Source organism: Gracilinanus agilis, chromosome 6 (genome assembly GCF_016433145.1).
Source record: "Gracilinanus agilis isolate LMUSP501 chromosome 6, AgileGrace, whole genome shotgun sequence".
NCBI classification, from domain to species: domain Eukaryota; kingdom Metazoa; phylum Chordata; class Mammalia; order Didelphimorphia; family Didelphidae; genus Gracilinanus; species Gracilinanus agilis.
Genome location: NC_058135.1, coordinates 241,169,741 through 241,183,641, shown reverse-complemented (window position 1 = coordinate 241,183,641; position 13,901 = coordinate 241,169,741). Strand labels below are relative to the sequence as shown.

General features: G+C 43.7%; 1 protein-coding gene across 1 annotated transcript in view; it reads right to left on the bottom strand.

Annotated features, from left to right (window-relative positions):
• Positions 1–13,901, bottom strand: part of MICAL2 (microtubule associated monooxygenase, calponin and LIM domain containing 2) — a 278,713-nt gene that overhangs the window by 62,668 nt on the left and 202,144 nt on the right. The window contains exon 27 of the mRNA XM_044681829.1: positions 10,803–10,877. Coding sequence (XP_044537764.1) covers positions 10,803–10,877 — 75 coding nt within the window. The remainder of the gene's footprint in view (positions 1–10,802; positions 10,878–13,901) is intronic.

The window sequence follows — 13,901 nt, the reverse complement described above, 5'->3', positions numbered from 1 at the left end:
TGTGAATGGTAGTAATGATTTGATTACTCTGAATTCTTATTTTCTAGAATACATAGATATATCTATAACTATCTACATATGTGTCTATAGAGATAAAGCTTTATAGCCTGGAAAAATGAAGATTTACAATAATATTTATATAGGATTTATATAGACTATAAATAAGGATTTATAGTAACATCTAGAACTATATAGCTATCTATGTATCTATATAGATTTATTTATATATAGTGAAAGATGAGGATTTAGACTGATATATAAGATTTATATATTTTATATACTGTTATTTATTTCTATATACTATAAATAAACATTTACAGTAATATGTATTTCATATATACACATATGAGTTTTGCTGTTTTCTTCATTTCTTGAGACAAATATTCCACAAGATTTCTCCAATTAGAAGTTCTTTGAAACAATATCATCATTCTTTGGGGGTCAGAGTCATCAAATTCTCTCATTCTAGAAATTGTTTCACAAATTGCTTAAGTTTTAAACTGGCCATTGAATCTGCCTGTGACCTTGTCAGCCTTGGCCACGTTCATCTAGATGGACATGTGGTCCTTGGCGCCCATGATCCTGTTGCTTGCAGAGCATTTCTGTGGCATTATCTATACATCCATCTATCTATATATCCTGAAAAATAAGAATTTAGATGTGACTGTAGAGATATATCTATATGTAGACTTTAGATACATATCCATGAATAGATTTATCTTTATGCACTTTAGGAAAATCACTTGAACAGCAATGTGAAATATGGATTAAAGTCTCTTTCCACATCTAACTCTCTATCTCTCTCCCTCTCTCCTTACTCATCTATCTAATCTATCTCTCTCCCTCCCTCTCTCTCTATCTATCTATCTCTTCCTCCCTCCTCTCCTTCACCCTCTCTGCCTTGGTCTGTCTCTTCCCCTCCCTACCTTCCACCCTCTTTTTCCCTCTCCCAGTCTTTCTCTGTGTGTGTCTCTCCCTCCCTCCTTCTGTCTTCTCTCTCTGTGTGTCTCTCTCTTTCTCCCCTTCCCTTCCTCCCTCTCCCTTTCCCAGTGTTTCTCTGTCTCTTCCTTCCTTCTTTTCACCTTCTCCCTCTCTCTGTCTGTCTGTCCCTCCCATTCTCTCGCTCCCTCTCTTCCTCTCCCTCTCTCTCTCCCACTCCCTTTCTCCCTGCCTCTCCCTCCTTTTCTCTTCCCCTCTACACACGCAATTTTTTCCTCAGTCATTTTCTCTCTCTCACATTGGCCCCCACCAATCATGTTGTCTCTCACAGACACCCAACCTCCCTCATTCTCTGGTGTGCTCCCTCCCTCCCTTGCTCACTTTCAACATACTCATTGTCTCTTACACACCCATTTCATTTTCTCCCTCTGCCATGTATGTTTGATTCCCACATGTAAATCCTTTCCAGAAGGGCTGTCCTCTTTCTAACTGGGGACAGCAGAGGTGACTTCAGTCTTCTCCAGCAGTTCTCTTATAGCCTGACCCCATCCTGGGGTCAGAAAGGGATGAAGCAACGAGGTGGGTAAGAGGACAGCAGTTATGGGTTATGGTGCCAGCAACTGCCAGAGGGGCAGGACCCCTCTTTTGGGGAGGTCTATGCCTGCCCGACTCCCTCCTGGCCTCCCCCAACAGATGGGGTGGGGGTGGGGTGGAGGCTGGCCACCCACTCCACCCAGGCCTCCTGCCCAGTCCACATTTGAATGTGTTCTGACCTAAAAAGGCAATTGGACCAATTCCTCCCTCACACTAAGATTTATGAATCAATTGTTACTGCTCTTCCTGCCCACAGCCCGAGGCTCTTGCCAGAGCCCTCCTCCTCTCTCTCTCCCCCTCTCTTTCCACCCTCTCTCTTCTCCTTCAGCTCCTGACAATCCTGAGGCTGCCCCTCTGCTTGCCTTCCCCATTCTCCCCAAGGCGGGGAACATCACCCAGAGTCCAATTCCCCAGAATCCTTTACGGATAAAGAGCCTCTTTCCACATCCCTTCTGTCCTCCTGCCTCTGCCACAGCTGCTCTCCCAAACCAGGCATGTTGCTCAAAGAACATGGTGGCCAAGAGGATTGTGGGAAAGAGCCATGGAGGTTTGACCATTTTCACTCTGGCCCAGATGAGGCACGGGTGGGCTAGAAAGAAATGAATGACTGAATGAAAAGCATTTACTTAGTGCTTATGTGCCAAGCACTGTGCTAAGTGCTGGAGATAAAAACCCAAAACTAAGGCTGCCCCTGGCCTCAAGGAGCTTACATTCAAAAGGGGAATGGTGCTGGCTCCAGGTCCAACAGCCTGGCTATCCACTGGTCCACCAGGGGCCCATCAAGGTTGGATCCACTTTAAGCCCGTTTCCTCAGGTCCTCCCTTTGAGAGCCACTTTAACCCCTTCCTTAGGCTGATCAAAGCCCATTGACCTCAAGGTGGACAAGCTTCTTCCTCCCTTGCCATCCACCTGTCTGCCTCCCCTAATCAAAGCTTTATAGACTGTCAGGGGCCACCTAGTACCAGAGAAGGAAAAGTCAATTAGTATGAGTCAGAGCCAGATCTTTTGACTCCAGGTTGGACACTCTTTCTACTACATTATGCACTGTAGGAATGGATTATTCAGCACAGCCTTTGCTCAGCAAAGAAATCATCTTGTTCATAAGTCATTTCATGATGCCCTACCCTCACCACTGGCTAACTCCAATACTTATGCTCTATTTTACATCAAAATCTATAGATGTGCATGTACATATATATGTAAAATTACTCTATATTTCATTTCGTTTTGTTTTGTTTTTTATAACCCTCATCTTCCGTCTTAGAATCAATACTATGTATTGGTTCCAAGGCAGAAGAGCAGTAAGGGCTAGGATTAAGTGACTTGCCCAGGGTCACACAGCTAGGAAGTGTCTGAGACCACATTTGAATTCAGGACCTCCCATCTCTGGGCCTGGATCTCAATCCGCTGAGCCACCCAGCTGCCCCCTCTATATTTTATTTTAGATGTCTTATATATACTTTTCCAAATACTGCATGGGATTCTCCCTTCCCTCAATAAAATATTTACATTTTGGGGAGGAGGCACAGGGATTGTTTCATTTTTATCTGAGTATCTCTGACACCTAATAGTGCCTGGCACATAGTAGTCACTATTATTTTTTATTATATTTATTTATTTATTGGATAAAGCCACTGAGAAACAGACCATTACCTCAGCTCACTTTTCTAAATCGCCAGCTCAGAAAAGTGCTTTCTTGATAACTTTACCTAGTGAGGCAGGGCTTTCAAGGAATGTTAGCCCCATTTTACAAAAGAAGAAAACTGAGGTGGGGGGATGAAGGGGCTTGCCAACCTCTGAGGGGTTACATTTCTGGGGATAATAGACCATTGCTGCAGACCACTTCCTAATGGGGGAACCTTCAAACGCCCATTATCTGGTCCCTACTTTCTTGCCGCCTCCTTCCTGGGTAGATGTGGTGCTCTCTTTCCCAGCCTTAGAACTTTTTTTTTACAACCATTGTAGGCAATGTCTCTTGTGTGGTTATACTCTCTTCACCCCTCTCTTTATTGCTTTGAGAACAAGAGTCTCAGCTCTGCTCTGGGGTCCTAAGTGGTCCTAGGGTCAGCCTTAGCCTTCGGCAGACTCTCTGATAACTAGGCCCATGAACCAGAAGGGGCTGCCCTGTTCTTGGCCTTCTCTGGACTCCCCCTCCCTTCTCCTCCCATCTTCCTTCTCCCAGAGGGAGCCAAGCCCTGCCTCCCTTCCCTAAGCCAACTTTCCAGTGGAGCTCCAGCTTCCCAACCCTCCCTCAGAGCAGCCCTTGTTCAAGCCAGCTTTCTAGCATCTTCCTGAAGCCTTGGAGCTCCCTCTGGAGGCCACCCAAACACCCAGACTGTCCAGCAAGAGTTCATTCTCTGGACTTGCCAAGCTGGCCAGGGTGGCTGGGCATTCATCGTTGGCTCCTCCTTCTCTTTTCTCCCTCCTTATCGCCTCATCTTCTTCTCTCCCTCTTTTTCTGGACGCCTCCCATGCCAAGCTGAGAAAGAGCTTACTTCAAAGAGCATCGATGGGAATGTGTCCATAGGCTTTTTCATAGACTATCTCCCCAGCTGGAATCGCTCTCTTTCTCTCGTCCAAGAAGGAGTCCCAATAAAAGCCAATATCCCTTTTATGGCTCTTCACAGAGATCAGGAAGGGACTCCAAGGCTATCTAGACCAACTTCTAATAGACCAAGAATCTTCTAAATGCCCCCCCCCTCAAATAAGAAGTCAATATGGTTTTGATTTTTAAAAAATCTCCAATTGACGAGAACTTGTCCTCTCTCAAGGTGGCTCATTTGATTTTTGGACAGTTCTAATCATTGGGAAGTTGCTCCTATCCCCCACCGTTGGACCCAGATCTCCTTCCCTGTCTGTTTTGCCCTTTTGGGCCAAGAACAACTCAAATTCTTTGTTCCAGGTGGCAGCCCTCCCAGTGCCACCACCAGGCTAGCCATCCTCACATCCTTCAGTCCATTCTCTTGTGGAAACTTCCCAACATCCTCCTCTGGATGTGCCCCAACTTGCCAGTATCCTTCTTGAAATATGAGGCTCAGAAGTGAGCCCAATTCTTCAAACATGCTCTGACTAGGGCAGAGTGTGACAGAATGATCACCACACCTCCTTAATTATTTATGTGTGCTACTAGTCTTTCTTTTTTTGAAAGTATACATTTATTGATAGTTTTTCTCTGAGCCACCTAGCTGCCCCCTTATTGATAGTAATTTTTTTTTTAATCCTTACCTTCCATCTTGGAATCAATAGTGTGTATTGGTTCTAAGGCAGAAGAGTGGTAAGGGCTAGTCAAAGGGGGTTAAGTGACTTGCCCAGGGCCACACAGCCAGGAAGTGTCTGAGGCCACATTTGAACCCAGGATCTCCCATCTCTGGGTCTGACTCTCAATCCACTGTGCCATCTAGCTGCCCCCTTATTGATAGTTTTTGTTTTTACAGTGGCTGAATTTCCCTTTTCCCAACTCCCAGAGTTTACTTGCCTCTTAATACGGCCAAAGAGTATGCTAACTTTTGGAGCTAGTAGATTATAAACTCCTCAAGGGCAGAGACTGTCTTTTGCCCCTTTCTGTATCCCCAAAGCTCAGCACAATGCCTGGCACATAGTAGGTACTTAAATGTTTACCAATTGGTTGGTAATTGCCTTGATTGGGTTGCCTTGTCACACTGTTGGTTTATTAAATGTTATTGAGCTTGTGATCTAAATCCTCCACATTAAAAAAAAATGCGTTGGGATCCCCAAGACCAGATGAGGGTATCTTTGTCTTCCTCTATAAAAACTTAAATTAACACAGCATTGGCCAAGGCAAATAATACTCAGTCCTGCTTCTGTCCTGTTTTACCCACAACAAATCTGTGAATTTATTTAAGCATTATCCCATTTTATTGAATGATTCATCAATTAGCAAGTGTTTATAAAGCACACCGTGATTCCTACCCTTTCTTGTACTTCAAGGTTTGGATTTGGGATCAGAGGACCTGAATTTCCATCTAGGTTTGGCTACGGTATGGTATTGGCTACATCTTTTAGTGCCCTGGTGTCCAGCTTCCTCGGCTGAAAAATGAAAGATCTTGGACTAGATGGTCCCTTCCCAATTAAATTTATAATTTATAATTAAATTTATAATATAAGTGGCTCTTTTTTTGGGGTGGCAAAGAACTGGAAACCGAAGGGATTTCCATCAATTGGGGAACGGCTGAATGAGTGGTGATATGTGCTTATGATGGAATACTAGTATGTGATAAGAAATGACAGACAGACTCTGGGAAGACTTAAATGAAGTGATGCAAAGTGGAGTGACCAGAACCAGGAGAACATGTTAAACACTGGACACATTAAAAATAATAATGTACAATGATCAGCTGTGAAAGACTTAACTATTAAGCAATGCAGTGATCTAAGACAACTCCAAAGGCTATCCAGGGGCAGCTAGGTGGTTCAGTGGATAGAAAGTTGAGCCTAGAGATGGGAGGTCCTAGGTTCAAATCTGGCCTCAGACACTTCCTAGCTGTGTGACCCTGGACAAGTCACTTCATCCTGGTTGCCTAGCCCTTCTCAACTTTTCTGCCTTGGAACCAGTTCATAGTATTGATCTTAAGATGGAAGGTAAGGGTTGGAAAAAAAAAAAGGCTATCCATCCCCCACAGATGGAACTGATGCAATCTAATGCAGATTGAAGCAAACCATTTTTCACTTCATTTCCTTCTTGAGTTTTCTTTCATATAAACGATACATGTCTCCTTTCACAACATGAAGAGCGTGGAAACACATATTGCGTGATAGCAAATGTGCAAAGTATATCATATCGTCTGCTGTCTCAAGGAGGGAAGGAGGGAGAGAACATGGTTTTCAAACTGTCAGAAAATGAGTATTAAAAACTGTAACTGTGTGAAAGAAGGAGAATAAGCCACTGGATTTGACACACACACACACAGAATCCCAATCGTGCGGTCGTTTACCTCCCTGAGCAGCTGCTCCGTTTTCTTCTGGAAATGCTAAGACACCTACTGCTTGACCATTGTGTGGTAAGTGAAGAGTCCCGGACCATCTGTGTCTGCCTGTTTCTCTCACTCCCACACACATATTTGAAGTCTAAACCAGCATCCTGTCTTCTATGACCTGTGCTTAATTCAATTCCTTTCTTCCCATCTTCTCAAGAGCACCATTGCCTCTGTACATCCCAAGATGGAAACTGAGATCACACAGAGCTAAACACGGCCACAGCAAAACCTCTCCTAGTTCCGCCGAATCATAGTAACTATTTGGGTGCCTCCAAAATCCTGGGACGCGCCGCATTTGGAATGTTATTTTTCTCCTGAGGTTAAACTGTGAAGCTTTTCTGAATTGGGTTAGGAATATCTCTGTCTTTTCTCAGTGGGAATTCAAGTCAACAGATCCCTTGTTACAAGACAAGTAGCACTTGGTACCACTTCTAGCTTGCTTTATCAACAATACTTCTATGAATTAGCTTAAGTATTGTTGTTCAGTCACATCTGAGTCTTTGTAATCCTTTTTGGGGTTTTCCTGGCAAAAAAAAAAAACAGAATGGTTCACTGTTTCCTTCTCTACATCATTTTACAGATGAGGAAACTGAGGCAAATAAGGTCAAGCGACTTGCCCAAGGTTATATAGTTATGACTGGATTTGAACTCAGGTCTTTCTGGTGCCAGGTCCAGCTCTCTACTCATTGCACCACTCTAGCTGCCCTAGATTAAGAATTACTCCAATTTTATAGACTGATCAATCAGTCAGAAAGTATTTATAAAACATCTACGTGCTTGAGAGCCTGAGCAAGTCTCTTAATCCCAACTGACTAGCCCTTACCATTCTTTGGCCTTAGAACCGACATTGATTCTAAGACAGAAAGTGAGTGTAAAAAAAAAAAAAAAATCTATGTGCCAGGCACTGTGGCTCATAAAAACAAGGGTCCTTGCCTTCCTGGAGCTTATGGTGTGCCAATCACGGGAGCAGAAGGGTTAACTCTTGAAGAGATTTCAAAGAGGAGAGGCAGGATGGAGTGGCGGAAAGGACGAGACGGACTTTGGAGCCAGAGCTTCAAGGCCCACTCCTTACTCTTTGTGTGACTCTAGGCCCATCCCTTTGGACTCCATTTTCTCTACAAGAGTCATTTTAATTCATTTTAATCATCATAATATATTGGAAAGAACAACAGAGACTTCTATTTCTAATGAGCCTCCCATCTCTTGCCAGCAAGATGGTGGACTATTGGTGTATAGAATAGGGAATGCAATTTTAGACATAACCAAATGCCTTGCTTTGTTTTGTTTAAATGCAGAAATTTGTTACAAGGACATGGGGCAGAGACAGCTAGGTAGTTCAATGGACAGAGAGCCAGGCCTGGAGACAAGAGGACTGGGTTCAAATCTGGTCTCAGACATGTTCTAGCTATGTGACCTTGGGCAAGTCACAACTCCAAATGCCTAGCCCTTACCATTCTTTCTTGGAACCAATACTTAATATTGATTCTAAGACAGATGGTCAGGGTTAAAAAAAAAAATACAAGGAATGGGTCATTGAGATAACAATGTAAAAAAAGCATTAAAAAATTAAAAAAAAATAACCCTTATCTTGTCTTAGAATCAATTCTACATTAAGTGACTTGGCCATGGTCACACAACTAGGAATAAAACTTTTTATTTTTTGAAGGGAAAAAATAACACCAAGTCAGGAGACTTTACAGTGCCACAAACTGACTATGTGATTTTGTTCTGTCATTGAGCCTCTGTTTCCTTCTTTATGAAAGAAGGACTAAATTAGGTGTCTGAGTCTTTCCTTCCAAATCTAAACATTAAATAAATGTATACCCCAGTGCATATATACTTAACTGCATGACCCTAGGCAAGCCACCCAACCCTGTTTGCCTCAATTTCTTTATCTGTAAATTGAGCTGGAGAAGCAAATGGCAAACCTCTTCAGAATCTCTGCCAAGAAAAACCCTAGAAGTGGTCACGAAGAGTCAGACATGGCTGAACGACAAGAATACTTAAACTACTGTCAGAATTACTGTGGACAAAACAAGACCGAAGTGGTACCAAGGAGGGTGAGGTGGAGTCCCACAAACCAAACAACGATGGCGCCCCAGTCCCACTGAGGCAGCTGCCTCCCGGCTCCAAGAAGGCTAAAGGGGATCAGGAGGTCGGCCCCTCTCTGCTGGTTGGCTGCCCAGCTGGTTGGGACCAACAGTTGCCATTTGTTATGGCTCAGGTTCTCAGGCTACAGTGGGCGGAAGAGTCAGAACAGAGTGGGTGTCAAGTACTGGGCATCAGAGGGGAGTCTGTGTGACTACTGACCCTCGCAGGCTGGTGTGGGAAGGGGGTCATTGCTGACAGTGCTGGGTGACTCATCCCTCCCTGCCTCCCCCCACCACCTCTCATGACAACTCAGGGAGCTGGGTTGAGCTGATATGAAGAATAAAACAACTTTGTTCTTTAGGATTTTTCCCCATTGATTTTGGGGTGTTGTGGGGCAGAGGGTGGGAGCAGGAGATGCTTTCTGGTTTCCTTGGTTATCTCACCTCCTCCCTAACATCACTCTCCTAGAGGTAAAAAAGAAGGGAGACTGCCCTTAGGAGAAGAGACCTTGGTCCTCACTTAGTCTAAACTCCTCATTCCACAGATCAGGAAACTGGCTCAGTGGATGGAGAATCAGTCCTAGAGACTGGAGGTCTTGGGTTCTACTCTGGCCTCAGATACTTAGACACTACTTAGCTGTGTGACCCTGGGCAAGTCACTTAACTCCCATTATCTATCCCTTATTGATCTGCCTTAGAACCAATACTTAGTATTGATTCTAAGACAGAGATAAAAAATCTTTATTTTTTTTTTTAATTAGAAAACAGAGACATCTCTAGAAAGCACTGCTGGCCTCTTTTCTACTTCTCTCTACCCAGGAGTAAGCTGGGTAGTTCAGCCTAATCTCCCAATGTCCTCATAGCTAATCCTCTTTAATATTTATTTTATTTATCTCTTATAATAACCATTTTTTGTATATATTTTGTACCATTCTTGAAAATGTGAACTTCTTGAGGACAAGAACTCTCTCAAGCTTTTTATCTTTGTTTCTTTCCCCTTCACCCAACACACAGTTGGTGTCTAATATTTGAATTGACTATGACTGGGCTTGTTTTAAAAAAGAGAACTGATGAGGGCTTCAGTCTTAGAGAGAAGCACTGAAAAATCACGCCACTTTTTACATCGAAATAAATCACTTTAGGGTTGGCTTCAGGAGGCTCAGAGGACAGAGAGCCAGGGCTGAAGACAGGAGGTCCTGGGTTCAAATTTAGCCTGAGATGCATCCTAGCTATGTGACCCTGAGTAAATCACTTAATCTCAATTGCTTAGTCTTTACCACTTTTCTGCCTTGGAACCAATACTTAGTAATGATTCCGAAACAGAAGATTGGAGGGTGGGAGGTGTATTTTTAAAGAACAGAAAAGAGGGGGCAGCTGGGTAGCTCAGTGGATAGAGGGTTGAGCCTAGAGACTGGAGATCCTAGGTTCAAATCTGGCTTCAGACACTTCCTGGCTGTGTGACCCTGGGCAAGTCACTTGACCCCCATTGCCTACCCTTACCACTCTTCTGCCTTGGAGCCAATAAGCAGTATTGATTCCAAGACAGAAGGTAAGGGTTTAAAAAAAAAAGAAAAAAGGAAAGGAAAGGAAAGGAAAGGAAAGGAAAGGAAAGGAAAGGAAAGGAAAGGAAAGGAAAGGAAAGGAAAGGAAAGGAAAGGAGAGAAAAAAACACTTTGAATGTCTAAACAAACTTCCTGGTTCTTCCTGGGTTCAATTTTTAATATTAAAAATATATTAAATATTAATATTTTAAGAGTTTAAAGGAGCTGAATTCTGCTCATTTCCATGTTAAGTTATACAAACTTGCTTGAAGCTATTGCATCACCCCACCTCTTCCTTCTCCCCATCCCTGCCCCCCAACCCCAAGCACTCAGCATCACCGCACTGACTCTTTGGGGAAGGGGGTGAGTCACTGAGTCACGGCACGGATTCTCTTTGGGAATGGAATGAGGGCTGGGCTGGGGGAGTAAGAGAGCAGAGGCTGTTTCCAGAGCCAGGGCAGGTTGGCTTCCCATCTGGCCCTGCACAGACACAAAGAAAAGCATCTCCTCCCCCCCAGCACCCCCAGGCCCTTCCTTCTGTCTTCAGCTTGGAAAGGGAGGCTGGGGGGTGAGAAATGAGGCAGCTGGTCTTGAAGAATGAACAGAAAAGTTGCTCAGGCCCCCAGTGACAGAGGATGACTTACTAGATTGGAATTTTCTCCTCCCGTTTTGGTATTTGTTCGAAGTCGGATGTTGGAAGCTATGGGCCCGTTGCAGAGCTGTGGCAATATTGGAAAAGAGATTATCATTTAATAACTGAACAAGAATCAATGGCCTCTTTGGTTTGAGCATAGGTGGGAAGAGGTTTCGGACAGGGGACCCTATTCTTTCCCTTTTCCCTCTGTCTTGGGATGATGAGGTGATGCAGTTGATAGAACACCTTGCCTAGAATCACTAAGACCTGAGTTCAAATCTGGCTGCAGACACTAGTCTGTGTTACCCTGGGCTAATCCATTTAACCTCTGTTTGCCTCAGTTTCCTCATCTGTAAAATGAGGAGAATATTCCTTTTGGAGTTTTTGTGAGGATCAAAAGAAATAATCATTGTAAAGTACCTAGTATACTGCCCGGCACATAGTAGGTACTATATAAAAGTTAGCTATTATTATTTTTTTTCTTTGTCAACAAAAGGTCTTCCCCTAACTCCTCCAGATTTGGAGAATATTTGTCTAATCCCAGAATCATCTCCCTTGGAAAATGATCTATTGCCAATGCTACTTAGAGAGTTCTGCCAAGCTGAAACCATAGATTTGGGCAGAATCTTCAAGTTCATCAGCCTGGAACCTGACAGGGAATTCCTTCTAGCACATCCCCAACAAATGACTATTCAGCATCTTCTTGAATACCTCCAGGGACAAGGAACTCACTATCTCTAGAAGCTGTTCCTTTCAGAGTAGGTGAGCTTTCATCTCGAGGAAGCTCTGTCTTATGTTGAACTCAAATTTGTCTCCCTGTAATAGCTAAGCAGTGAGGTACACACCTTGGGTTCTGAAGTGAGGAAGACTCAATTCAACAGCAACCTCAGACACTTGCTAGCTGTGTGGCTCTGGACAAGTCACTTAACCCTTGTTGCCTAATCCTAGCCCATTCCACTCTCCTGCCTCGGAAGGAATGCTTAGTATTGATTCTGAGACAAAAGATAAGGATTAAAAAAAAATCATAGGCACACCCACACAGAGGCACTCAGACTTGGAAATGCATACACTGGCACATACGTGTAGACACATGTGTGAACATCCACACATACAAAGGCAGAGGAGGACACTCACACTGAGACCCAGAAACACTCCCACACACACTCACATACAAAAATTGGTCAAGTCTGCTTTTACAGGTTTTTATGTCTTCCAGCCTTTGGCCAGAAAAGCATTTTGGGCATCCGAGAAGTCCCTGCCTTTGCCCCCTAGTCCTTCTGATCTTCTGCAACGAGTGTTGGAGAAAGCAGGGAGCTCGCTGTCCCCCTAACCACTGCACAGCACTCCCACCCAAGACAGGACCCTGAGCTGACCCAGGAGGGCACTCTTCTCTGTTCTTCTGTTCTGAAGACTCTCCAAACCTTTCCAGACGGCCGCCCAGATGGTCCCAAGCAGATGCTCCGGGAGGACAATGGACCCTCTTTTTAAAGACTCACATGGGAGGCTGATTCCATTGTTCCTCATTCGTGAGCGCCACAATCTTGGCAGAAGTTTTCCATGTGGCCCAAACTGACCTCACCCTCCTCCCACAAAGACCTGCTCCTCCTTCCTTCCTTCCTTCTCCACGCTGCTGACGCCATCGCCATCGGCATCTCGCCCAGGCACCTAGGCTGGAAACTTCAGGCTGATCTCTGGCTCCCTTTCTGCTCCCACCCTGAGGCAGTTCCCAAATCCTCATTCTGCTCTTCACAATCTCCCACCTCCTCCCTCATTTGTTCACTCCAGATCTAGATCTTCCTGATAGCGGACCTGAACCTCTCTGGCTAGAATTTAAATGGATTTCCCTTCTGTTTGGCCTGTGAGAGAAGACAGAAGAGCTGGGAATGCCCATTGGATCATAGAGGTCTTTATATACACACACACACACACACACACACACACACACACATATGTATGTATGTGTGTATGTGTGTGTATATATATATATATATGACCTCTCTCTCCCTCCTTCTCTCTCTCTCTCCTTTCTCTCTCCCTCCTTCTTTCTCTCTCTCTCCCTCTCTCTATTCCTCCTCCTCTCTCTATTCCTCCTTCTCTCTCTCTCTCCTTCTCTCTCTTCCTCTCTCTTTCCCTTTCTCTCTCCCTCTCTCTCCCTCTCCCTCTTTCTCTCTCTCCTTCTCTCTCTCTCCCTCTCTCTTTCCCTTTCTCCCTCTTACTCTCTCCCTCTCCCTCTCTCTCTCCTCTCCTCTTCTCATGCTCCTTCTCTCTCTCTTTCCCCACACCTCTCCCTCTCTCTCTCTCTCCCTCTGCCTCCTCTGTCTTTCACCCTCTTTGTCTGTCTACATAAATTGTATACAAACATACACATGATATAATATGTATATATTCATATGTGCCATCTAAAATATATGAACACAAATCTATGTGTATGTGTGAACATTTGTATACAAACACACACAAACATACGTGTGTGCATACATGTGGGTATATGTGTATGTATACATGCATTGTGCGTGTCCCATATGAAATGTGTATATATACATTTAAACCCTTATTCATGTATGAATAGATGATAAATATTTGAGGCACACTGTGTACATTGTATATATGTGCACATGTGTATATATGCTCATATGAATTCAATGTGTACTTCATGTGTAATATTTTGATTTAATTTAAATACTACATACATGTGAATATATACGACATGTGTGAACATATAATAAACACACATGATGGCACACATGCACACATGAGTGTGGATATGTGTATATCTACATGTGGCATGTATATTTCATAGGAAATATATGTGATTGAGCTGCTACAACATACATGTGGATATGTGATCAATACCTATTGAGGGACATATGTGTGCATTGTATGTCTGTGTGTATATGTAGCTACATGCATATATTCATTCATCATAACCTCAAGGGAATATTCAAATGTTCTTGGTGTAATACACCAGATGCTCTTAACCTGGAGTTTTTGTACCCCCAAAGGGTCCTTCATTGGATAAATTTCAGGGGTCCATTAACGTGGATGGGAAAAAAATGACATCTTGGTTTTCTCTAACCTCAACCTGAAATCAAGCATTTTCTTTAATTAC